Source organism: Manduca sexta, chromosome 24, assembly GCF_014839805.1.
Source record: "Manduca sexta isolate Smith_Timp_Sample1 chromosome 24, JHU_Msex_v1.0, whole genome shotgun sequence".
Lineage (NCBI taxonomy): Eukaryota > Metazoa > Arthropoda > Insecta > Lepidoptera > Sphingidae > Manduca > Manduca sexta.
Window position 1 is genome coordinate 15,340,068 of NC_051138.1, and position 27,888 is coordinate 15,367,955.

At 34.9% G+C, this 27,888-nt stretch overlaps 2 protein-coding genes across 2 annotated transcripts; one reads left to right on the forward strand and one right to left on the reverse strand.

Annotated features, from left to right (window-relative positions):
• Positions 1-196: 196 nt before the first annotated feature.
• On the forward strand, positions 197-13,856 carry LOC115450017 (oxygen-dependent choline dehydrogenase). Its single transcript, XM_030177923.2, has 4 exons — positions 197-373; positions 3,662-3,798; positions 8,541-8,674; positions 10,242-13,856. Exons 2-4 carry the CDS (start codon positions 3,663-3,665, stop codon positions 11,769-11,771), a joined length of 1,800 nt encoding a protein of 599 aa, XP_030033783.1. The 5' UTR covers positions 197-373; position 3,662; the 3' UTR covers positions 11,772-13,856.
• LOC115450016 (transcriptional protein SWT1) lies at positions 11,954-27,592 on the reverse strand. Its single transcript, XM_030177922.2, has 12 exons — positions 27,347-27,592; positions 27,028-27,193; positions 25,364-26,190; positions 24,047-24,185; positions 23,015-23,173; positions 22,612-22,715; positions 22,196-22,381; positions 21,528-21,714; positions 21,080-21,284; positions 20,396-20,533; positions 18,986-19,132; positions 11,954-18,158 (listed from the first exon to the last, which is right to left on the reverse strand). The coding sequence occupies exons 1-12, from the start codon at positions 27,473-27,475 to the stop codon at positions 18,074-18,076; spliced, it is 2,472 nt and encodes an 823-aa protein (XP_030033782.1). The 5' UTR covers positions 27,476-27,592; the 3' UTR covers positions 11,954-18,073.
• Positions 27,593-27,888: the final 296 nt, after the last annotated feature.

The following is a 27,888-nucleotide window of genomic DNA, read 5'->3' on the forward strand; positions in this document are numbered from 1 at the left end:
TCCGCAATTTGCGTTCCGTCCCATTATATTATAATAGCGGATGAGGCTATCGCCATATTTGTAACAGATTCTAAATTCCGGGTTGATACTGAGCAGAATATTCGAACCCAGGGCTTCAGAGCGGTGTAGGTAGTACCGCGCATGCAATACACCTACGGCACCGAAGCAGAGGATACAAAAATGTTAAACAACTTACCGTATCCGATGTGTAAGAACGATTTAAAATTAGTGTAAGACCTAATGTTTATTGTAGTTAAACTCCGTTTGTCGTCAGTGTGATGTTAGACGTTCATGGTGCGGTCCCCGAAATTGTTATTGCTTACCGTGAAAAATATATTTAATGATTAATTCATGTGCTTAAATTTGCAAACAGGTAATTATTCTTTATTTAAATAAATAAAATATACTCATGATTTTTTTAATTGGCATAGAAGCCCAGGCTTTTCTTCATTTGATTTTAGTCGTCCGTGATTATTATATTTTTATCAAGTGTGTATAATGAATTGGAGTAAAATGGTAATTTGATTATACAATTTTTCATGCAGTTTTTAATTAATTTTATTGTATATAAATATTACGTTTTATGTTAATGTTTATAATTAAAAGAGTTCGCGGTGCAGTTTAGAATCAAAGAGCCTAGCACCGAGACCTAGGGATATGTTTTTTTTTTATGATTTCGTAAGCTAAGTGTGTTTTATTATAATCATAATACTAGTGGGTAATACAAAAATGGTCTCAAAGTGGGGCAAACATACGTAAGACGAGGCAGTATGGTCGATAGACTACATACAGCCTATCCTCTGGACGGATTAAAAAAATTAAAGCGGGCAAGAATTAAATTAAAAAAATAAAAAAAAAATAATTTAATTTAATTTTAATTTTATTTTATGTTGATTCTCTATTGTTTGAAAATAAATATTTTAATACTTATTAGTTATATACAATCGCATGTAGTCTTCACCTTTAATTACAATGGCATTAAGTTAATCTATCAATATTTTTAAATTTCATTCATGTATTGGTGCACATTGGTTGGTGATCAATAAAAAAAAAAAAAGATTACGTTTTTTATACATAGCGCCCTATCGCTGACTTTTCGAAGGTATGTGTGTATTTATTTAATCAGGTTCCCAGGTACCTACATCAGGTAACATGAATAAAAACATAACAAATAGAATGACCACATGTTTACATTTATTACAGATGTAAACATTATTATAACATTAATGAAAAAAAACTTAATGTTACTGCAATACGTAAAATTGACGGCAACTTAAAATAAGAAAGCCAATATCATTTCACTTTAATCTTTGGTAAACAAATTGTAACGATAACAACTAAATAAAACAGAAACAGTCTGATGTTAACCTGAGGAATCGGTTGAACGGTTTACCAGTAGCGAAGGGTAATTAAAAAGGAACTCGAGGCAAAAACCTATTTTATTATTAACATATACCAATTTAACAGAAAACTAAAGCAAACGTTAATAAACCTAAAGGGGAAGCTGGGAGGAATAGGGACGTATCGTTTCACTACTGCGGTTTACATAACTCGAAATTTATATTATTTAAGTATCAAGTATAATTGGCCAAAACAACGAAAGAGAACAACATACGTAAGGGTACAAGGAAACAAATCAGGAAAATCTGACAAAAATGTGTTTGAAATGTGATGTCGCTCCAGCTTGCTGAAGCCAGGTTTTCTAAATATCCAACGAAATTTTGTAGGGCAGGAATGAAGAAGTACTGCAACATATCCATGTATCATAGGAATTTAGATTACTGTGTTTTTTCCGACCTCCACAAAAAGTACCGAGCCAATGATACCGCTCTGCTAGAGCAGCCCAAACCGATACATTAGGAGAATGCAACGGTTACTCGTAATTAATCTTGGGATTTCAATTAAATCGTGTAAAAGAGTCGCTTCGAAACTTCCGTCGAAATAATGTTGCAGAATTATTATTTTTAAATATTCGCATACGCAGGGCGCGTGTCCCTCTTCTGTAAAACACTCCATAGTTGACAAACCAAAAACTGCTATCATTTGACACCACCCCAGAAACGACGAGAGGAATCACGTCCTTTTTGAGCAATAAATAAAAGATTATTTTTGGAACATTTTCTACTTAATAACACTTAATGTTCTATCACATTAATAGTTATTATTTTAAACGTGTTTATTTGCGGTCGAGACAATTATTAACAACACTGATGGTAAGCTATTTAAACTTAATTAGGTAGCACCTACTTATAATAACATAATAATTTACAATGTATTGCTGTAATTATAATAATAAAAGGAAGTTAGCGGTTTTAGTCGGCAAGGATAAATTGACTACTACTGGTAAATAGATGCTGATTAAATTTATATGTATGTATACTATTATATAAAGCTAAAGGGTTTTTTTGTTTATACGCGCTAATCTCAGGAAATATCAGTTCCAATCGAAAAATTATTTTAGTGTCGGATAGCCCATTTATCGAGGATGGTTATAGGATATATATTATCACGCTATGACCAATGGGAGCCGAGCAGTAATGAAAAATTTTGCAAAAACGGGGAAAATGTATTGTTCTTGAGAGCTTCCGTTGTGCGCGCTGAGTAAAAGTACGAGAACTGAGTAACGTATAAAAATAATTGTAACAAAAAATTAGACCGCCTTCAAAAACCACACCAAACCATAAAATAATTTCACATAACAGGTATATACCGGATACCAATTTTAGAGTCGGTGCTTAATTAAAAATATTAGGACCCTACATTAAAACGGGTGGCAAACTCAGACCACTTTTTCCAAATTCTCAGAGGCTAGAGACTGCATACTAGATAGTAGTTAAATATGTTTTTAGCATTTCCGAGTCGCATGACGCATCGATTATTTGTAAAAGAATGAATCCTACGTGAGCAGCGACGCGACGGTATGAATGCAATGTCTTGAAAATACCTACCTATTTTTTTGTGGGTTCCACCGGTCTTACGGCCCAATGTCAACACTCGGGAGAAAAGCATCGTCCGGGCGAGCATTGTACTGAGTCCCTAACCCGTGTATGACCTTTTCCATCCAAAACACGTCGCGCCGTAGCCTTCTTCGTCGCATATGGGACGACCCCGAGGTATCTTGTTGCACTGAAATAGCTGCGCGCTAAAATTGATCATCAAATTACCTTGTATGTCCTACACATAGATAAATGACTTTATTTACTCATTGCTCCTACATGACGCAAAACGCAGCTCCTCGTCTTGTTACGCTCGTCGATTGCGTCGGACACTCCCGATTCTAGAGTGCGTCTATAACATTAATTCCCAAAGAGAGACTTGACCGGGATCTACGTTCGCGTGACAAAACATTAGGGTCAACAATTCGTAAGCGGGGGTCCACGAAAAATTATCTGTTTTGACAGTAAATTAGTAAAATGTTGGTTTTACTTTGCCTATTAACGTAGGTAGATAATGTTGATAAAGCTCATAAAGCACGGTGACCCCAACACAACTGTCCTCCCGTTGGCTTAGCGGTAGTGGTAATACACTTTATCCGTGAAACCACAAAAAAGGTCCACCGAAACCGGCAAAATTTTAAAAGGGGTCTACGAAAAAAAACCGTTTGGCAATTGGTCTATATTCTAAGTATGTTCTGAAAAAAACGTGTTTCTTTTTGTTACAGAATGATACTGGAAACATTATCGCTCCTTGAGGTCAAGGTGCTACTGCCGCTTTTGGAGTTATTCTCTGTAGCTATCGTATCTCTATCCTCGTGGAAATACGGCGCTCCCTTATACCCACAACACGCCACAGTCAATGGTATAACCTTCATTGTCTGATATGTTTTGCATTAAACCAGTAAATGAGCGGTTACATAACTTCTTTTGAATTCATCATAAATTACTTATAATAAAAAATCTTCTATACTTTACTTATAATAAATCTGTAGAGAGGTCAATTCTGTACATGAAATATATTTCCAAAATAACTATCAGGGGGTGATTAGGGATCGATACTGATGCCAAAAATGCAATTAGTAAAGTTTTTGTCTGTCTGTCTGTCTGTCTGTATAACCGTTATAGAAACAAAAACTACTCGACGGATTTTAACGAAACTTGGTACAATTATTTGTCATACTCCTGTGCTGGTTAAAGTATACTTTTCATCACGCTTCAATTACTAGGAGCAGAGCAGTGAAGGGAATGTTGGGAAAACGGGAGGAGTTACTCCATTTTTTAAGCTTCCGTCGCGTGTGCAACCTTAATGGTTAAAGCTACACAGAAATCATGTATCACGGAAATGTTCGCCTTAAAATTATATAAAAAATATCCCACGACAGCATATGTCTATCTTTTATGATTGACTCACAATAACACGTGTAGCTCCCGATAGCATAGCAGTTCGAAGCTTTCTCATTATATTTATCTACTCTTACGTTTATAACACTCTCAGTCAGCCCCGGATCTAGGGGCCCGTGCCCCGGGCGGCGAATTTAGAGGGCGGGAAATTCAAACTTGGCAGACGAATACACATCTCATATTTAACGCAACTTTGACTACTGCGACATCTATACTCTATACTATTATATAAAGCTGAAGAGTTTGTTTGTTTGTTTGAACGCTCTAATCTCAGGAACTACTGGTTCAAACTGAAAAATTCTTTTTGTGTTGGATAGCCCTTTGTTTGTGGAGTGCTATAGGCTATATATCATCACGCTACACCCAATAGGAGCGGAGCAGAAATGGCTAATCTCAGGAACTACCGGTTCGAACTGAAAAATTATTTTTGTGTTGGATAGCCCTTTGTTCGTAGCGTGCTATAGGTTATATGTCATCACGCTATACCCAATAGGAGCGGAGCAGTAATGGCTAATCTCAGGAACTGCCGGTTCGAACTGAAAAAATCTTTTTGTGTTGGATAGTCCTTTGTTTGTGGAGTGCTATATATCATCACGCTATACCCAATAGGAGCGGTTCAGTAATGGCTAATCTCAGGAACTATCGGTTCGAACTGAAAAAATATTTTTATGTTGGATAGCCCTTTGTTCCTGGAGTGCTATAGGCTATATATCATTACGCTATGACCAATAGGAGCAGAGCAGTAACAGTTTCAACATGTTGCAAAAACGGGGAAAATATATTATTTTTGAGAGCTTCTGTTGCGTGCGCTGCGTAAACGGTTAAAGTTATGCATCAATGATGTATGACGGGATTGTTCCTCTTAAAAAGTTATACAAAAATTTATTATAAAACAAAGTCCCCCGCTGAATTTGTCTGCCTGAACGTGTTAAACTGAAAAACTACCCAACGTATTAGGATAAAATTTGGTATGGAGACAGTTTGAGACCCTGGGAAGAACACAGGCTTCCGGGAAAATATATAGCGTGACTTTTATAACGGAAAACTTTATAACGCGGGCGGAGCCGCGGGCAAAAGCTAGACCAGTATATAACACACATAAATTATTTCCCGCGGAGCGCGAAATGATGATGATGATGACAAAAGTAAAAATATGGGTGGTTAGGGGCGGCATTATCCAGATTTTGCCCCGCCTTCAAAAAATTCAAGATCCGGGGCTGCTCTCAGTCATTCCTAATTAAAAAAGTTAACATTATTAAATATTCCATAAAAAAGAATCATAGAAATCGGTATAGAAACACCAAAGTTATACATGAAATACGCTAATAATAAGCCATCACGCGTGAATACTGAATCATGCTATATGCTTCCTTCGATTTCACCAGGATCCCATCATTAGACCCTGACCGGACAATCGGACCACCTGCATACCACCATACATTAAAAAACATCCCGACAAATTGAGCACCTCCTCCATTTTTGAAGTCCGAAATCCACGCGGGCGAAGCTGCGGGCGGAAGCTAGTGTTGAATAAATTTTTTTTATTTTAATTCTATAATTATACTTTACATATAATTTATTATAACTTGAGACATCCAGAGATTTCTTGCCCGTTCTTCTCTGGTGATAATTGCTTTCCGAACTGGTGGTAGAGTTAATATTGATGGAATCTAAATAATGTATAACATTTTACAGATTCAAATAAATAATTTCATTTCATGTTAGTAGATATCTCTATTCAAAACACTACATCATGTTAGTTCCTGGCATAATTTATTTTTTATTTACTAAATAAGGTACCCCAATAGTATCTATCTATCTATGTAATCAGCCCGTTTCCACCTACTGCTGAGTATAGGGCTCTTCTTTGTCACGCCACTCTTATCTATCTTGTGCGAATCTTAGCTACTGCTTCATACATATCATAAAGTCTAGAAAACAATTTAAATAAACAATTGGCTGATATGCACGCCTCTTACAGGTATATCAGCCCGTGCTAAGTAAAGTAGATATACATCATTTTTTTAGGTTTAACATAACTTATTATAATTTCAATAGTTCTTAATATATTCACGATAAGAAAAAATAGTAGCAGCAATATTCTAAAAATAAAAATCTCAGATCTCCATTGTTATGAAAAATAGTCTCAACTCTGTGTGACTTTACTATATGAAATGAATAAACTGATTTCCTCGAGTTGATTAGCGCCATTTTAGAATAAGACATACAAAATGTTTTATAAAAGATTGTAAAGAAAAATCTTTGATTAAATTGCAACACATCTATACCTACTATCACGAGATATGTATAAAGCTGAAAAATTTGTTTGTTTAAACGCGCTAATCTCAGGACTTACCGGTTCGAATTGAAGCATTATTTTAGCGTTGAATAGTCCATCTATCGAGGAAGGCTATAGGCTATATAACATCACGCTATGACCAAAAGGCGCGGAGCATCGATGAAAAATGTTTTAAAAACGGGGCAATTTATACTTTTTGATTGCTTCCGTTGCATGCGCTGAGTAAACGGATAACGTTACGCAATAAATGTGTATAATGGAATTCTTCCTCTTAAATTTAAAAATATATTTTATAACAAAGTCCCTCTCAATAAACTCAAAAACTGTGCGACGGATTTCAATGAAATTAGATATGACGATAGTTTCAGATCCCGGGAAGTAGGTACATAAGCTACTCTCTATCCCGGAAAAATATATAGCGAGATTTTTATCTCGTATAACTTTATCCCAGAAAAACTATTTCACGGGAGCGAAGCCACTAGCACAAGCTAGGTTAATAATAACAGAACTTACAAAAAAATATAATTTGTTTTTGCATTACTTTTTGTCCGTTTTGGAAACATGTAGTGGGCATTTATTAGACGCTACCTGAGTTCAGTTAAATCTTATGAAAATTCATATCCTTACATATTATAAAGCAAAGTCCCCGCAGCATCTATCTGTCTGACCGTGATAAACTCAAAAACTACTGAACGGATTTCAATATCTTTTAATATGGAGATAGTTTTAAACCTGAGAAGGACAAAGGGTACTGTTATCCCAGGAAAATACAAACAACATTTTTATTTCGGAAAACTTTTCCACAGGTGCGAAGTCACGAGTAAAATTTAATTATTTAATAACAAAGAGAGGAAATCATTAAATTTAGCTACCTACTATGTATACTTCAATGTCGATTAGGTAAAATATGTTTTAGCAATAATAAAAACCGCACCTTCGCATTATGAAGGAAGATATTTACATAGATTATTATTTTTTAGCATTACTTAAGTATATAAAATATATAATATCAGCCCTGTATTATATACTTGCCCACTGCTGAGCACGGGCCTCCTCTACTACTGAGAGGGAGGGAATATATTTTTAAAATATAAAATATATTTTTAAATTATTTAATAATATATTATATTTTATTATGACTGCTATAAATTTATCTTATTTTACTTATTAATTGACAATTCCTGAACATTCCTATACCTGCAAAGTATTTCTAAACATTCTACAATAATATTAGAGTTTAAACATAATTTATTTTCCGAACGTGCATTAAAACAAAATCCTTCATCTGTGGACGAACATATTCTTAATTAACGGATGATTTTTGGATAATGTTAGCATAAGTAATAATGACTACCTATGTGGTTTCATTTATTACAATGTCAAAATGGCTTCATATTTTTTAAGATGTTAGTAAACAAAACTGTTTTTCGTTACCTGAGTTTAACGACCTCTGACATTGTACATCAACACCGAGCCCTTGTTACTTAAGACTAACGCTACGCAGCTTACAATACACCACCTACAAATTAAAATGACGAGTTTTACGAAGGATGGGTTTGTTTGCTTACTGCGAGAAACAACTAGCCAAGGCAACCGGATCGAATCTTCGACATTCAACGCGCTTGAAAAAATTTGGCGATACACTAATTCTAACTGCTTCTATCCACAAGCAAACGGTCAAGACATCGGTGTCGAAGGGTCCGCATAACCCGAGTCCAATCGGCTTCTCTTTCATAATTCATATAAAATCTAATCATCATTAGAACGATTCGAAGATCGCAATTATGCATATTATTAGTACTTGTATATTGTGTTTCGGAAAATGTCACCGTTCGCCACTGCAAAGCATCACCTATGACTCTTTTATTTATTATCGTTCTTTATGATAATTTGTTGTTTCGTAGATGGGCAGAGTTTCGACTTCGTGATCGTCGGCGCGGGCTCCGCTGGCTGCGTGGTTGCTAACAGACTCACAGAAATCTCCAACTGGACCGTTCTGCTAGTTGAAGCGGGCGATGATCCACCCAGCATAGCTTACGTCAGTATATTTTTTTTCTTTTACGGCCACAGCAAGGGACTCTACTTCACCTGATGGTGAAGGGTGTCCAAATCTATCAAGAAATGATTATATCTCTTTGCCCGATAAAATGCCAGCTTTTTGGTATAGCTAAAAAATATTAGTTAATTTAAAATTACTTATCTAAAAACTGATAGACAAACGAGGCAGGAGTTACTAAAGATTTATGGGGAAAACTCGTGTTAAGTCTTAAATTAATTCCGTCACAATAATAGATATTGTGTAAATACTGCGTATTATATCAATGTGTGTAACCAATTTATTTGTCATGGTGTAATAATGCATAACCCACAGCTAATATTGCACACAGGGAATTCCAGGATAAGCATATTCTCCGTTCATGTCTGGGGCAAATATTCAAGAGGTTTAAATAAATATTTACGTGTACCTAGGGCCGGATTAACCCTAAGTCAAATTAGACAACAACCTAGGGCCCGGCAGCGGCCAGGAGCCCTTAATCCCGAGGAAAAAAATGAAAATTAAATTTAATGATTTGTTATTAATAAAACTGTTAGTCGATGACAATATTATTGCCTTAGTAGTCTTTTACATTCTATTTCTGTACGTTTTGGAATGCATTTACTTATTAATTAATCATCATTTATGTTTTGACTAATCTGAGAACGGCACCGCAGGATCTGGTTTTTTAACGCAATGTATTCCAAAAGTCATGTTCTGTTTTCAAACTTATCGATAAGTAATCTTTTCCCAATTAAAATACAAAGCTTAAAGTGGATAACAGAATAGATAAGTAATTGAATATAATTACCATTCAATTAAATATGTATAGAAAAATATATCGTTATAACTATCATCTTTATTAATTCTTCAATACAGTCCATTTTACTGCTTCCATGTCGCCCTTTGCTACCAGATTCTTTAAAACATCAAAATAATAACTACTTCATGAATTGTGCATTTAAGACAATATTACTTACTTATCCTCGGCATTGTAAAAGAAGGCAAATACAAATAATTTAACGAATACGAAAACAAAATAAAAAGAGACGCATACCAGAAAAACCCAACAATAAGCAATAAAATATAATAATAACAAAAACATAATGCCTTAATTATTATTAGTTTTTTGACATGTCCTACGTTTGTTAGCGTGACAAGGGTCAGCTAATACTAACACACTGGACTTTTTGTGAGCGCTTCAGTCACTCGCAACCCTTGAAAATTAGCGTTACTGCTGAGGTCCACCCATTAGCGGGTTACAAATCTCTCAGGACGGTCACCGGGAGATTATGAGACACAGCAATTAGGGATGAGCACCCCAAAAAATCTACCCGTTACCGCTTTCCTTGGCACGCGGGCCGGAACTATTAGAAGATTCGGGGGGATGAGGAACGCGGTGAGATCCTCGGCGGCGAGGACGGTGTCACACACCACTCCGTGATATTGACCACTTATCATCTCCATTACTCATTCATTTAAATACCTGTAAAACTCTACGTATTACTATTAATTCCTCTATTAGAAGTAAATAATGTTGTGTATTTTTAACTTTTCCATCTCTCTCCAGAGCCCTGGTGCCTCAGTGCTGACATCAACGTACTTGCCAGACTGGGACTATTACACCGTCGACGATGGCTTTTCTAGCCAAGCACGAAAGACAAAAAACATTCGGATGAACAGAGGCAAAATGCTTGGAGGCAGTAGCTCACTAAACTACATGTTTTATGTGAGAGGGAACAGGTTTGATTACGAGAGCTGGGCGGCTGCAGGTAATGAAGAATGGGATTGGGATACGGCCACTAAATATTTCATAAAGAGTGAAAGATTAAACGATTTTGGAATCTTAAACAGTAAGTCGGCTTCACTCCACAATACTAAAGGATACCTCGGGGTTACCAGACCTCTGTGGGAAGCTGAGACAGCAGTCTTTTACGATGCTTTTAAAGAACAAGGTTATAACATTCTAGTAGATACTAATGGACATCAACAACTTGGATATTCTGCTCCAACCTACACGATTGACCAAGGATTCCGTCAGAGTACAGCATTGGCCTTCTTAGCTCCAATTAAGGATAGAAAAAATCTACATATCCTAAAAAATACTGTAGCGAGAAAGGTTATCTTCGATAATAAAAGGGCAGTGGGTGTTGAACTTAAAACTCCTGATGGAATAACAAATGTCATTGCTAGAAAGGAAGTAATTCTGTCTGCAGGAGCAATAAACAGTCCACAGATTTTAATGCTATCTGGTGTGGGTCCAAAAGAGCATTTGCAAGAAATGAATATCGACGTTGTGGCCGACTCGCCAAATGTAGGAGAAAATCTCCAAGATCACATCCTAATTCCTATTTTGATGACAGGAGACGAGAGTATTTCGTCTATTGCAAATAATCTGAACACCATATACCATTTCGATAAATTTCCTGTGCCGGCTATGGTGGGATTTGCCGCTATAAATAAATCCCAAACATACCCCGACTACCAGGTTACGACAGTACCTTTACCGACAGCTTCTATCCTGCCTACAATAATGTGTTCTCAGATCTTCATGTTGGACGATGGAATTTGTACCGAGATGGCAACAGCTGGTACAACCAGAGAGACCTTATTCACTCTTCTAACATACTTACACCCTGAGTCAAGAGGCAAGATTAAACTGAAGAGTTCAAATCCTGACGATAACCCTCTGATACACACCGGCTATTATTCCAAAGAGAGTGATTTGGATAAATTTGCAAAATGCGTTGAAGACTTCATTACTGTGACCAATACTTCGTACTTTAGAAGCGTCAATTCTGAAGTAGTCGATTTGGGAGTTAGGCAATGCGATAATTTTGTGTTTGGAAGCCATGGTTACTGGATGTGCTATGTATTGAACGTAGCTGGTACCCAGTATCACCCAGTAGGCACTTGCGCTATGGGCCTAGAAGGGGTAGTGGATGCAAGATTAAAAGTTAGGGGGGTGAGTAACTTAAGGGTGGTGGATGCGAGTGTAATGCCTAGTATTACAAGTGGCAATATAAACGCCCCTGTTATAATGATAGCGGAAAAGGCATCAGACATGATCAAAGTTGATAACGGAGTACTTAAAAGTTGATTGCAACTGTAACAATAATTTTATGTTGTAGTCATTTTCTTATAATAATTTATTATTTATTAACCATTACCTTTTTTGACGGTAAATGACTTCTATCTTAATATGGTGTCAGGAGTATGTTGCTTTATGTTTATATATTTTGGTATAGATATATAACTAATATAGTACAAAAACAACTACAATAGTGTACAAAGAATAACTTTATTTTTGGACATAGAATTCGTACAATTTATTCTTCTAAGAAATATTTAAATGCTGATATTGCCCGAAACGCCGGCGTGACGTCACGTACAGCGCGCGCGCGCATCTTTACTACTAGCTGACATAACGTGACACGTATATAAGTGGATATCAATATAGATCTTCATTGACAGGCCGACGTGTATTTTCAACCAATTCGTTACCAGAGTTACAAACAAATATATTTTTAACGATATCTTAATAAAAACTGGTGCACAGCAGTGAAGCATTAAAATCAATATTCAATATTTGAGGGGAGATTAAAAATAAACATCAATGATTAAACTAACAGTGTTCATACATGAGCAAATTGATGTTTATTATATACCAATAGAATTTATAAATATTTTTATACAAATTAGAAATTCGTTAACACGCGGATTGCGGTGCAAAACAATGCATCAAACATGATAAACCACTGTTGTGGCTTACCGAATTTTTTGCGCTCTTAAACTCATAGCAAAACCGAAAGCTAGTCTAACTTTACACGCCTAGGGTGTAAAAATAAGCGCTACATGTGTGTGGCGGAAAACACAACTGCTATGTCATGGAAATTTCGCGTCAGCTACACAAATCACACCGTATGTGACACTGCGCTACTGTAGCGCCCATTTTTACACACGTGACGTGTGCGCCCGCATCTTTGTAATTTTTAAACACGTCTGAATAAGTCACTTAAAATACTAGTGTAATTGTTGATACCTGCATTTTGCAACACCCGTATAAAACTTAGTTGATCACCTCTCGAAATCCATAATATGCCGATTAACTGCCAGATTTTCCCGTGTTTAAATAAAATACACAGTAAAATGATATTTTTGATCTTATATTTCGGTTATTGTCAAAATAATGCAATACTCATTCTGGTATGTAAACCATTGAAATGAAGTATATTTTTTCTTATAAAAGCCCATTTCGTACCACGTCGGCCTTTCAATGAGTAATACAAAAAAAATACAGAGCTGTGGAATGCAGTCTTCAGGTAAATAATATATTGTAATTACAATATTTATATCGAAAGTCTAAAATGATACATAAAGTAGAAATTCTGTAAATTTACAAAGGTATATTTAGAGAAATGCATAACACAATGATTGCCCCCCTTCAAACACGTGTCGTGATGTAATCGTATCGTTCGCATATATTTTTTTGAACTACGGGATTGTCGAATAAAAACTACGACAAGCGATACTTCTAAAACGATGTCGTATAAGGATATTTAGAGAAATGTATGTATGGGTTTGTAACGTACAGCCATCGAAATATACTACTTTTGGAGTCAATTCATATCAGCGGAGAGTAGAGACAACGAATCATCAATATATAATTTCATATAGTGAACTCAACCTTATCACCACAATATAACGTGCATATTATTTTTATTCTGATAAAAAAGAGTCTCGCGAATTCGGACACATTCTAGAAAATACACGCGAATTCGTGAGACGAGAAATTATTATGGCTGATATAAGTTGACCCTTACAATACGTTTCTATCACGACTCGTGTACGAAGCTTCTTAGACAGGCTACGAGCTGTTAGCACGTTACAGTGCGTGCTTGTATTTTTTTTTCAACTGAATGACGTAACGAGCAAATGGGTCTCATGATGTCAAGCGAATACTTAATAAACAGTAGCAAAACATTAAATTACAAATCGCGTGAAACGCTCCTGCGCTTATTTCTCCAATACCCACAAATATAACTGATTGTTGTCTGAAATTCGCAAAGGTGATGTATGCTTAGAATATCACAAAAACACACGATACGACTATGTGTCGTTTTTTGGGATTGGTTGAGACTAAACATGTACCTGAAGATCTTTAGATCAATCACAAACATCAAAATTAAACATCGCTTTACAAGTCGCGTTTTTTGAGACATTCTAAGGGAATGTTCCAGTTTGAACATTGTATCCACTATACTTCAGACTAACAATGTTCTAAGGTAACGAGCGCGGTGCAATGCCACGCAACACTTTGTAATTCAATAATTTTGAACATTAAGTCTTTTTAAGACAGGGTAACATGCTCAAATCACGCTGTGTGAAAATAAACGCATCTTCAACGTTTGCCTGAAAACTGCATTACAGTTACATTGAAAAATGTGCCGAAAAGAAGCTATACATACCCGTAAACTGTTTTATGTCTATAATACAACAAAATTACCATCTACTTATAAATTAATCCCATTTTCTGCATATCCATACAACCTATAGACTACATGGAAATGTTAACTTATCATAAACGTGAACAGTAGACAAAATATAACAATTAGTCAGTCTTCAAAGACGTCTGAAGTTCCTTTCACATCAGATGATTTAAAATTTTACAAACATACAATCACTACTAACAGGCCATGCTTGGTGAGATTTTTTGCCATGGGTCATATTTGACCCATAAATTTGCGGGTCATATTTGACCCATAAATTTGCGGGTCATATTTGACCCATAAATTTGCGGGTCATATTTGACCCATAAATTTGCGGGTCATATTTGACCCATAAATTTGCGTGTCATATTTGAGCCATCAATTTGCGGGTCATATTTGACCCTTAAATTTGCGGGTCATATTTGAGCCACCATCTCGCGACACCATTCATTAATATGGAAATATATCTAAGACTAATTTAGTCTGCAATTTAAATGCCTATACTAATGTAATAAATTATTTTCCTTTTACAAGTATTTTGTGGGGCAAATATTACCCACTTCGCAAGGTTTTGGGTAAGCCGAGTACAAATTAATGTTAACATTCAAAAAACTATTCCAGTAATAATGAGCAACGTTAAGGACATACATCTATAACATTTAACTTTGCTAGCTTATTTTTTCTGCTATTTCATACATCGATGGGTTATATTTAAAATGGTTCAAGTGTCAATTATCTATTACATATTTGTCAGTAAATACTACAAATAGCAAAAGAAAGCGTTTTGGCACCTGCACCAATGTATGAGAGCCCGTCAATTTGAGGGTTTGAATTTGAACCTTAGCACAGTACATATTACATATATACAAATAGTAAAATAGCTCGTGTTACATTAGTCAACAGTTTACAATACGGACAATGAACGATCCGTCCACTACGCCTTACGCCTTTATGAAGTAAACTCCAGTGGTGAAGGGTACATATAACCAGATTCCTACCGGCTTCCTTTTAGGTAGAATCTAATTATCAGAACGATTTACAGACCGCATTTATGCATATCTACATGTTGTACCCGGTTCCCTTTCGCCACTGAGGAACTCGCAAGCTAGAATCTCTTATCATCAATATTCTACCGTGTCAGTAAAGAAGCGAAATTAAAATGGAACGATGCGACGTTCTATTTTATAATCGCCTAATATTCATTTACACTTACTAGATTATAAGGCGTTTAAAAACAATTACATATACATTACATACAAGAAGTATATATATCTTAGATAAAAGTGTACAACAATAACCATATAAAAAGATTCAAATTTACATAGGTACCGGTAGATTTTGTTACACTCAGGTTAGTTCCACTTAGTTTTTTATAATTTTCAATATTAAGTGCCTTATTTTTTACACATATTCACAATATATACAGCACAGATATTGCACCTATGGAACATTAATACTATGTACAAAGCCGAATGAAAGGAACTTCATAGTTAAACAGAAAGATGTTTTTTTTTTCACCTAAATTGGTACAATTTTGTACAAATTGTGGACTAGAGACTCGTGTACGGTTATGGAGAAAATATAAAATAGGGTATTTAGAAATTTACAGAATTGAGGATGAAAATAAACATTGGGGAAGCCACTTGTTTAGGGAGGAGAAATACAAGTTCACTAGCAGCCTCTAGTAACTCTCAAACGAAGACATCTCTATAGAAAATATTTCTAACTAATCAGAATTCATATGCACACAACATACCACGACGTATCATACATTTGTACCTACGCTACGCTTTGCCTACATAATCATTTAAAGTTCACTATAACCAATAAATATAATACGAAAGCGGCGAACCACATTGCATTGCTAGCCCAGCGCCCCTAGAATGCGGCATAAGAAACACGAAACGAATATGCGTCTCGTTTGGTTGTGACGACTGTTATTGGTCAGAAACCCATGTGAGAGTCATATTCTCGACCAACCACGATCTGACAGACATTCGTGTCGTGTTTCACGACATTTTAAGGAGGCTGGTTTATTGCACTGACCAATCATTACGAACATATTAAATCACATAACCAGAATGAATGTAAAATGAAACACTACTCATTTTCATAAACAAACCTAATAGTATTGGTACTAACTAGATGTAGTAGATAAACTCTTGTAGACCCACCAGATTCTACAACAGTTTAACAGGTAATAGTTATGTGGTCGTGTCGTCTGCCCTTGGCATATTTTTATAATTGTCCACAATTGCACTGTTTCAAACATCCATACTTGAAGTTAAAGCTAATAATACCGTTTAATTTGTTCTATAATTTAAGATAATAGTATTGCACGCAATAAACTTCCGCACTGGTTGATACTATTTGTGTTTCACAACCATTCATTTGATATTCAAAAGACGCCTTTAATGACTTATTGTTGAATTTTGTGGTAAGTTAGCCATAAGATCTGTAAAGAATCATCAAACCATTTATATTTTTACAGAATATACCTAAATGTAAATAAATCATTGTTACAATATTTCGCAAACAGGATGTATATTAAATTTAAATCAGCTTTAATTCACTTATATTTGAAATCGTTATTATAAATTGCATTTTTCTACAGGGTCATTATTCCATAGCGATAATTAATGAAACCACGTCGTTATCACCGCTGCTAACATGACGCTAAAAATCATCAATGAATAACGAATATTTTTGTCAAAAAGCGGCCAGTTTTAGTTTCCGATTCATTTATCACTATGTAGTTTAGTGCGAATAAAGCGTGTGCATTAGTGTCTGTCATTTTAAGTGTGATGTTGTCGCTGTGTCAATTTTTTTATAGAGTAGTAATAGTGGCATTAGCGCGCGTAAAATTAAAATTAGCTTTTATTAATATTTATTCCGTTCGATATTAATACTATTTTTTATTTTTACATCTATGATTAAAGTAAATAATAAGTGTTATTTTCAAGAAGACGAGTCGGGTTTCATTTAGTTATGCAATGTCAAAATGACCCAGTGGAAAATTGTATTTAGACAAAAATCTCTCCATTACCTTTTTTAAATTTTAAACAAATTATTAAAAAGAAATTTATTTAACTTTGTTCTTTGTTTCATTCATATTTAACTTTCGCAAAGCGTGCTTTCAATCACAAAATAAAAGCTTTGCTAAATATCGTTTAATATCCCGTAATATTGGATTAATTAGCATTATTGTTAGCAAACAAAGTCTCTCTTATTATTTCACAATTTAAATATAGTTGCGAATTAATATCAATAAATAACGACGTAGCATGCTTTCATCTCATTAAATACACGAAAGCGAAATAATTCCGAACTAACTGCTAACCGCTAATACTGTCGCTGCGAATTTTTAATCAATATATTGTGTGTGAGCGAAATAGAAAGGAGTTAATATAGTATATGAGCGATATAGAAAGGTTGAAAAATAACAATAATTAAGAGTTTTGTGTGTTCCGCATGCTAAGATTCACATCATTAATTTATTGTGTTATATTAGCAATTTTAAATTGAAATAAATTTATTTAAACTTGAACAATGTTATTATTACTTAGATTCCGTCAATATTAACTCTACCACTAGATCGGAAAGCAGTTCTCACCAGAGAAGTACGGGCAAGAAATCTAAAATAATCTACAATTCATGACACAGAAAAAAAATTGTTGTTTAGACCAGTTCATTCATTCATTCGCTCATTCACTCATTCATTCATTCATATATTAATTAGCACGATTGTTCAGAAAGAAATTAAATAAAAATAGCAGTAAGTGACCCTAACTACAAGTCCCCATGCCTTCAATGTTCCCAGTATCTCCCCTCCTCCCATGGCTCCACCGAATAATAAATAAATGCTAAACAACCGATATGAAGTATCTCCATGACAGTACGGCCGAGTGATCACTTACGCATCGGCGAAGGTGTTCTTGCACACGTCGAGCAGGTCGGTGAGTTGCGCGAATTTCGTGTACGCCTCCTGCAGCATGTTCCTGTGGACGATTCATATCTTATCTTTTAGTTTAAGATCTTTCATTTTACTTTTTCTTCTTTTATTTCCTCATAAAGTATTACATAAATTCACTTACTGAGAAAAATATTTATAAAATAAAATCATGGTTAATTACGAGAGTACAGAATTTAAAAGAGTAATACAATAAATGAAGATTATGTATAGAAATGAGTGGGTAAATTAAAAAAATTTCGACGGCAAAGTTTCGATGTTAAATAGTAGTAACCTTAAAATCTTGAAATAGAAATCTTGCTAATATTATGAATGCAAAAGTCGACAATAATGTTTAGATGTTTGTTCGAAGTAAACACAGAAAACGCTAAACGGTTTTTGATGTAATTTGGCACACGGCGAGGCAACGTCCTAGATTAAAACATTGGCTACTTTTTATTTCGGTAATTGCTCGTGTGGGAAATATTTGTATTTTTTCGTCTTGTTTTATATTATATAATAGTTGGTGCTGGCGTAGTATAGATAGCGTTTTAGATCGCTAGTTTTGTTTTTTTTTTATTGCTTTGAATTCCGAGACGAGCTTGCCGTTCGCCTGATGGTAAGCAATACGACCACCCACAAACAGTAGAAACATCAACACCTTGAATTACAAAGTATTGTTTGGTATTCCACTGCGCTCGCCATCCGAAGACGCTATTAGTATTTACAATGGCTACAGTGTTCTTCAAACCGGAACACAACAGTGACTACACACTTCTGCTTGAAATAGACATTGCAGTGGTATCTATCCAGGCGGACTCTCACATAAGAGACCTACCATCAGTAAATGTATATGTTTAAATAAAGTGTACATACCTGCATTTAGTACAGAATACAGTGAGGTTGGTCCTGTTGACGACGGAGTTGTCCATCTGCACCGACGTGAGGCTCTCCTTGAGTGCCACCTCCAGCAGCGACATGGCCTCCTCCGAGCAAGGGTCTAATGGGTCTACGTTGAGAATGCTGAAAATATTGACCATAGATAGTTACTGTTTTTAAAACTGTTATATGGTAAAAAGGACAATATTCCGCTACTTAAAGAGTGATTGGACTTCTAAACTTATTCATAATTGACAAAATATTTAAAGAAATTATTTAAATGACAGAAATACTTTTTTTTTTTTCATGACGAATTTTGATTTTATTTAGACCATTTAAAACATTGATTCCCAAAGTGATTCATGTGGACCCCCAGCGGTCCACGGTAGACTTGAAGGGAATCTACGTTGGCGTGACCAAAAAGTGGGTGTCAACAATTAGTAAGTACGGGTCCCCGAAAATTTATCTAGTTTGATAGTAAAATAAAGGCTTGACTTCTATTATCAATGTAGGCAGTTAATATCGATAGAGGTCGTAAGAAGCACAGGGACCCCAACATAACTGTCCAGATGCTCCCCGAGATGGCTGGGCGGTGGTTGTAATACAATCTCTTGCGTAACGAAAAAATAAATCTACCAAAACCAATACCAGAACCAGCAAAATGCATTACAGGGGTGGCAGGGGATCTCGTAAAAAGCGTTATATAACATTTTTTTTTAATTTTAATACAATAACAAAGGTATTTTAACGACTTTCCGGTATTTTGCGTAAAATAATTGTGAATATTTAAAAAAAATGACACTTTAGAGTTACATAACTTTTGTCGGGGGCCGGGGGCGTACAGGAACACGTTACGGCGCGTTACATCGGGGGATGGGAGGCTCAAAAAATCTTCAAAAATTACATTACGTTATAAACGGCTCCTGATTCACGCAGGCAGTCTCGTTGTAGTATAGTTTGCTTTATATATGTATAAGAATAAATATTGTATTAATGAGGATAATCTGGCAGTCCGCAATAAATGATCGAATTTAATACACCCGTTTCATTGTGCTCCTTGCAACAATATATTACACCCGTCAAAAATGTTATTTATTATAACTTATGATATAAATTTTTAGAAATAAGTTATGTTCGTTTGATTAAATTACTTTTCGTTTTTATTTTTAAACGAATTAATTGATCTTTGATCCCATTTTCGCCATTTTGAATATTATTGTTGACAGTGACATTCTTGTTAAAAGGTAGCAAAGGGATTTTGATAAATAGACGACATTGTTTACATATCGAGATTCATCACAAAATATCGATATTGGCAAAAATGTTTATTATTTTTCATTTATCGATAATAAAATGGTTTACTTAATCTAAATGAAGTATACAATAGGTACATTATAAGTAACTTACGATTTAATGGCATTTGCCAGTCCAGCAATCTGCGCTTCAAACAACTGAAACTTGCTAGTGAGTACATCCATACTCTCCTCGCCGGGCATCTTATCCTCTATACTGTGCGGTATTCCCAAAAGTGTTGATAGTTTGGCGCTGAAACGCAAAAATGGAATTAAAATATTTTCCCGTAATGCACCTGGGCTACTATACATAATATAAAACTATGTTGGACAACTTGATATATTTTTTACATTAGACTATGATTAATTGCTATAAATAATTGTTACTTATTTGCTAGTCTTACACTAAAAATAACCTTACCGATATAATACTGTAATATAAGATCTGATTACTGACGCACTGTTAGGCACACGTCACTCCACTACTGAGGCGTTTATAAAATAAATTCACGGCCGCCACCTAAAGATGGTCTTGGTCTCTAAATTGAGAAACCTCCGGAAGTCCCAAGCAAGTACCAGCTCTCACTAATTACTGGCTTGATGTTGACGCAGGTCACCTTCACCAATAGGCGAGTCATCCCACAGGTCAACGAATAGTTGGTCGACCCAGGTGGGCGTTTTTTTGCACTCTAATCTCCCAAGCACTCAAGATAGCCAAGCCAGTGTAGATAGCGAGCTTTGGCTATAATGTTGGATTGTTCCAGCAGATCTTTTATCTCGATTACCAGTGTCCACTTACCAGTAACTGGATAGTATCCTCCAAACGCCTTCGAAGGCTTCGATAACAATCATCTCTGGATCCCTCACGTCACATTTCCTGGTGAGTTGTTCCACTGTTGTTTTAGCCAGTTCCAAGTACTCAGGTATGATTTGACACTTCCTGGCTATATCCACGCATAACTCCTTGAAGTTTGACACCTCCGATTGTGATATCGTGTTCTGATCTGTGGAGAAAATAAGTTTGAGCAATATTTTTGGGATTTTATCTAGATTTTGAAACAAAAATTACGCTGAAATACGTGACTGTAAAGTCCAAATATCAGTGGAGAATTAAGATAGAATTTAGGCTCTAGTAACTATACCTGGAGAATTAAAATAATATTCTTCAGAACTTTGATTGTTTCGAGATATTCTGCAAGAAATTTGTTAAATAAAATTATAAAAACAGTAGTAAGCTTAACCATTACCTTTTTTATCAATGGCCAGTAACGAAGCTCTCAAGTCTGTGATGAGATGCTCTATCCTGGGGAACACGTCGCTGAACACGGCCACCCAGTGTTTGAGCAAACATTGGAGCACGTCGGCCAACGTCCAAGGCGGCGCTTTGAACAGCACGTGCTGCCACAGATTGTTGTATTTTGCGCGCATTTCATTCTAAAATTATACACGTGTTTATTTTTATATGGTATACACACCACTGTTAAACTTTTCTTTTTTTTTTTCATGCTGGACTTAGCTATAAGTACAATAGGATTCAAGTAAGGGGCCATTCAAGTATTACGTAACGCACTTCGGAGGGGATGTAAAACGTTACGATGCATTACAGGCGCGGGGTTCGAACAACGCGTTATATAACATTGGATTTTTTATTTTTAAACAATAACAAAGGTTTTTGCGATGTTTCGGTACTTTGCGAAAATAGTTGTAATTTTAGAGTTACAAAACTTTTTGAAAGGTGCGGGGGCGAACAGGAAAACGTTACGGCGCGTTACATGGGAGGGTTGGGAGGTCAAAAATTTTCAAAAATTGCGTTACGTAATACTTGAACGGCCCCTAAGGTCAAATAATGATTATCATATCTCTTGATATTTGCCATATCCAATAGGTTTTGCTCGTTCTAAGTAGCACTACTCACTTCTAGTATGTTTGCTAGTAGTTGGTAAACGGCGCTTTCGCAATGTTTCAAACCCGTTATTAGATCAGGGTCTGTGGTTGACTGCGGTTTACTCTCCAATAAAGTCTTGAGCTCTCCAAGGCCTATGCTCTTTACATTATTAATACACGCCTTATTGCAAAGATTCTTGTCGTTTGTAAGCAGAATCTGAAATTTAATGAGGTTATTTTAAGTCTGATAGTATTTGAAAAAAGGGTAGTACTGCAAGCTACTGTTATTAATTACAATCACAATGCTAGTATACATTAAATATTCTGCATATTCTGCCCATATTAAACTAACGTACATTTGAACTAACATATTACTAGTGCCCCAAAAATAGAGTTTAACAAAAATGGGTCATTTTTGACCCCATATAAAATTATTTAATATTTTACCACAGATTTTCCCCTCTCAACCTGTTGCAAGCAGCAGTTGAGAATCTCGTCGTCTGGCAATTCGCACGGATAAATGTGAGAATTCGCATCCCTCAACGATTGGCCTGAAACATAAATAAAATACAAATGTTTATGAATCATGAAATGATTCTCGCTGATAGGAAATGTCAAATGATATTTAGTTTTTCATTTTTATATTTGTTTAACTTAATATGTTTATGTTATTATAGAGATTAATTTTCATAGTCGAATGGGTCAAATCTGACCCATGATAATGGGTTCTTTAAATAATAAAACTCGTATTAAATTGCAATATACTTTTGAATCATGCTCTACTAGCTATTCCCAGTAGAACAATAAATCAATTAATTACATAAACACATGGTTATATACAATTACATACCTTTAATCCTCTCATTCTCAGGTAAAGACTTATACAAGTAGTCCATGGCGGATTTGGCCCGTTTACATATAGCTCCGTTGCCATTGTTATTGTCTTTTAACCTGTCCAGCTCATTTATAACCCGCCATGGCACCAATAGAGTTGGTTGTTCGCTGTAGCCTGAAAAGTAAAATAAAAAAAGTAAATAGGCAATGAAACATGCACAAGGACTAAGGTATTATCCAACACCCCAGGCTAGAGCTTGTTATCAAAAGTAACGAGCAATCAACTAACAGCTTGTTTCAATAGAGGGGAAAAATCCATATGTTTTAATGACCTATGAAACTGTTTAGAGACAAAGTGGATGTAAAGCTTTATCCCTTTATTACTAATATAACCTTCTAATAACTTTTTCGTTATCGTTTCCGATTCCTGGCAAATCATGTAATAAAAACCCACAATTTTGTTCATGCCATTCTGGTATACACTGTTATTAAACCAAGAAGTCGATAACATTTTGACATAGTTTCTAATCTATCAATATTATTTTTTGCATCATAAACTAGAGAATACAATTACCACTAATAATCTTTGAGTACCTCTTCACTTGATAACTGGAAATTGTTATGTTTATTCATGAATTCAAGACAAACAAATAAACTGCTGAATATATTTAGGTGGAATTTAGCCCACAGATAGATCAAGTATTGGAATAACATTGCTACTCGATATTCTGACAATATGCACAGTAGGGCTTTATATTCTGGAAGACAAAACAGGTCTTTTAAGCTGCAGGTGCCGCAACTAAAATCTATGGTGCTTCTTACTAATATTACAATACAAAAGTATGTAATTCTTTTTTGATGCTAGGTTGTTAGAATCTTGTTAGAAGTATTTGCATAAACAGCTGATTTGCATGTAATATGGCACATGGATAAACCATTTCCTGGATTAACACATAGGCTACAATTGATCCTCGTATTATTTCTGTAATGTGAAAGGCTCGTCACGCGACCATGGCCGTGAACTACACTTAGTATTTTAACAGCTTACCTTTTATGTGCGAGTTGAGAACATTTTTGATGAAATCCAACTCGTGTATAAATATATTAGTATCCACAACAAGGACTACATTTTCATTATTATTCACACTCTCTTTTGTACAAATAACTGCAGGTACTGATGGTTTTATCTGTAAAGAATTTATAATAATTAAATTAAAAATTAAAAAATTTATATAAATTAAATGTTTGGGGATGTAGATATGGCGTGTAAAATGTCACAAAGATTTTCGTAGGTCAAGAATTAACAGATTATATGTATAGCGCAAATGGTTAAACTGAGGATGTAATGTAGAAAAACCAAGGGACATTAAAGCATTGAATGTATGTTATATAGATCATGAGATTTGGAACAATTTCAATTGGTTTTTTAAGGGACCATAAAACACATAATTCCTTTGAAGTTGCAAATAGCTATGGAAAAGATGACAAACAAATATCCAAATGTCCTTGAGCATTTCTTCCATACAGTTACAGATGCCGATATGAAAAAACATTCTAATAATTGGAACAAAAAATAAATTTTACATCTTTTTGAAAAATTAAAATGACTGTTCTCTTTTGAAAATGATGATGATGAAAATTGTCTATCTAATAGTGTTGATTGCAAATGAATATGATGTGTATTTTAAGTGAAAATGCATGTAATCAACACTTGTAGTGGCATTTTAATTCTGAAATAAATGAAACAATATCTACAATATAAAAAAAAATTACAATGAAAGTATTGATAACATAGTGTAAAAATGTGTTTATTAGTTGCTATATTATAAATTTCGAATAGAAATTTCTAAAAGTACGGATAATGTCCTATTTTGCTGGGGGTAACAAATTAATGTGAAATTCTAGTTACATGACATATTATGCTTAAATTCTTAATAATTTGTTAATAAGACTAGTGCACATATAACTTCAGAATAATTTAATTCGCAAAAGCATATGCCATTACACTATTGTAATATAAATTAAGGAGATTCGTAAGAGACATAATAGATAATATTTGGATACTTAAACTCATAAAAATAAGTACCATAAAACATAGTGAAAATTCAAAATTGCATAATAAAAATATAATAGTCCTAAATTGTATCCACTCAAATAAATTATGATCCAAGGGTAACATAAAGTTAATGTTATCATCAAAAAATACCTTTAAGTGTTGAATACTTTTGAGCAAAATACAGTAGTCAGATCTCTAATCTAAATCACAGCATTGAGTCTTGCCCTCTAGTCCTATTCGGCCCAATTTAATAGCATAATATAAAATTTAGATAATATGCGCAGCTGGTTCAAAAGAATATATTCTTACCTCTTTACAATCTATGTCCATGGCTTCACTTTGAAATGTCCCTCTGTCGCTCATAATACTATCTTCCATAGATGAATCAGCAGCCTCATTACTTAACCTAGTCCGTAGCACATCCAACCTCTCCTTTGCAGTTGTGAAGGTCCTCAATGTACCCTCTTTGCTAGACAATTTTGATTTAATAGCTGAAACTAGCTTGCTAGCCTCTGAAAACTGTGGAGGAGTTACGGGATGCTTTACATTAGGATACTCATTAACCTGACTGCATATCCCTTGTTCTATTTCGGCAAATGTGTCTTTTTGTTTGATTTTATCACAGTATTCATCAGGTAATTGTGCCATCATTGATGATATGATTTTGTTCGCTGCGAAGAATTGTGACGGTGATGGGATAGAGTGTAAGCTTTCGCTGCTTGGTGACTGTGTTGTGCATTTACTGTCATTCATAGTGGGGCTTTTCTCTGTCTTAGCTACTTTAGTATCAGTTTCTATGGGACTTCTCCTCTTAGTCTTAACAGGGGACTTGTCTTTATTCTCTTCCATTTGGATATCAGAGTTCAGTTGCGCCCTTAACTGTGCAAGCCTGGAATTTGCTAAGTTCTTGGACGGAGTGCCTTTAGCTGGGCTATCAACACTGCTCAGGCTGTCTCGCGCACCGGTACTTTCATGGCTATTAGTATCTTCTTTTACTTCTGCTTTTTCATTTTCTTTCTTATCTGTTTCTTTTTGTAAGGGCTGTTTACTTGTGTTATGTCGTCTATTAGCATCTGATTTGCCTGGACTTTCATTTTTAGTGGAATTATTAAGGGATTGTCTTGATCTATCTTTGTCTGTAAATAAACAATGGAGATAATAATGGAAACAAACTAAGACATTCATAGGGGGAGCTAGTTCTTTATTAAATGGGGTCTGTTGCAGACAAAACAAAATATCTTCCATATCTTAAAATAGATTTTTTGAGGTTTTGATATAGCAATAGACTGCCTTAACATGCTGGGGTAGGTAAGGAATGACCCTTTTAGCTACATCTATATAAATAATACTTTAATCATAAATATATTAAGACAACTGTATTTTCGCATAATCATACTAAAATGTATTTTGTCTTTTAACTTTATTATTAGTTCTCAGTACGATTTCGACCCAAATATCCTTACATCAGAGCAACAAGACTGGAGAGATGAAAATACTTCTTTAGCAGTCCCATGATGCAGCAATATTACTAAGTACTTTTAATAAATTTAAACAATTTATTTTTCCACTTCTTAATGTTTTTTGTGTCAGCGGTTATTTAAACTTAATTATTATAACAACCATGACCAGCCACCACCAAAGCTATTGTATTTTTTACAGCACATAGCCCAATACTAATTTCATCTCAATTCCCATTTATTTCTTCAACTGTTATAAGTGCACCACAGATTTCTCTATCCTAGTAGGTGTTTATGGGCTATAGTGCTCTGGTTCCATCAAATAAAATACATTTTACAAATACAATAAAAAACATCTTTCATTAGTTTATATAAAATTACAATACTCCATGTTAATAATAATAGATGTAAGCACTTTATCATTTTGTGGTTAGCAATAGTTCATATAATGTATTATTTGAGGATTTGTGCGTCTTTACTGACATTTGGATTACATAGTACTTAGCTATATTATACCTTCACTGCATTTCTTCTTAGTGGATGTATGATCGCCATTGCCATCGCTTTTCCTCTTTAAGTTCTTCTTCTTCGCTTCCTCCTTCCTCTTCCTGTCTCTATCTCTGTCTCTGTTGCTGGGCTTAGGCCTTTTTAACTTGTATTTATCGCTTGATTTACCATCAGCCTTGAAAAGAATAGCACACGTTACAAAACATATTTCTGCTATGTGTTCTTGCGATGTACACATAAAAAAACTTTCTTGGCACTACGAATATGGTTGTGAACAAGTTTTATTGCAATAATAGTCATAAACGAGTAATTTTATTCCGAAATTTACCTGTGGTTCGGCCCAGGATGATTTCCCAGTTTTCCTGTTGAAATAATACTTTCTACCGGGAGTCGATTTGGAATCACACAGCACCCAGCCGTCAGGCAATTTTAGTGTTTCATTATTATCGGAACTCATAACGAATTACGATCGAAATAACTAGTTATTTCCATTAATGCATTCCGATACAAATATTGTAGGTAGATACTGGATACGTTATTTGACAAATCAATTTGTGTATCCTATAATCTGTATTGTCTATGGTGTGATCAAATACCTGCTTTTAAACTACCTACTTATTAATAAAATTCCTTAATTCTTCGTATTTGAGTTCAATTTTAATTCATAATCTTGCATATGAAGTTCGGAATCGTATATGGAATAGGTATATAAAAATCTCTGTCGATTGGCAAGTCGCACTATCATTCGCATTTTGTCTTCTCAGGACCCTTATTCTGTATGATAGTGTAAACGCGTAACGCGGCCGTGTCATGCTATCTTCGAGAAATGTGCGTGGAATGGTATTCTGTAAGTCAAGTTTCTATAGTCCT

Coding starts and splice junctions, on each gene's coding strand:
- LOC115450016 (XM_030177922.2), bottom strand. CDS start 27,475: ATGAGTTCCGATAATAATGAAACACTAAAATTGCCTGACGGCTGGGTG. Junction 27,194..27,346: donor CATCCTGGGCCGAACCACAG/GTAAATTTCGGA, acceptor ATTCTTTTCAAG/GCTGATGGTAAATCAAGCGA. Junction 21,715..22,195: donor TACTAGCAAACATACTAGAA/GTGAGTAGTGCT, acceptor GTATAATTTTAG/AATGAAATGCGCGCAAAATA.
- LOC115450017 (XM_030177923.2), top strand. CDS start 3,663: ATGATACTGGAAACATTATCGCTCCTTGAGGTCAAGGTGCTACTGCCG. Junction 3,799..8,540: donor ACAACACGCCACAGTCAATG/GTATAACCTTCA, acceptor GTTGTTTCGTAG/ATGGGCAGAGTTTCGACTTC. Junction 8,675..10,241: donor ATCCACCCAGCATAGCTTAC/GTCAGTATATTT, acceptor ATCTCTCTCCAG/AGCCCTGGTGCCTCAGTGCT.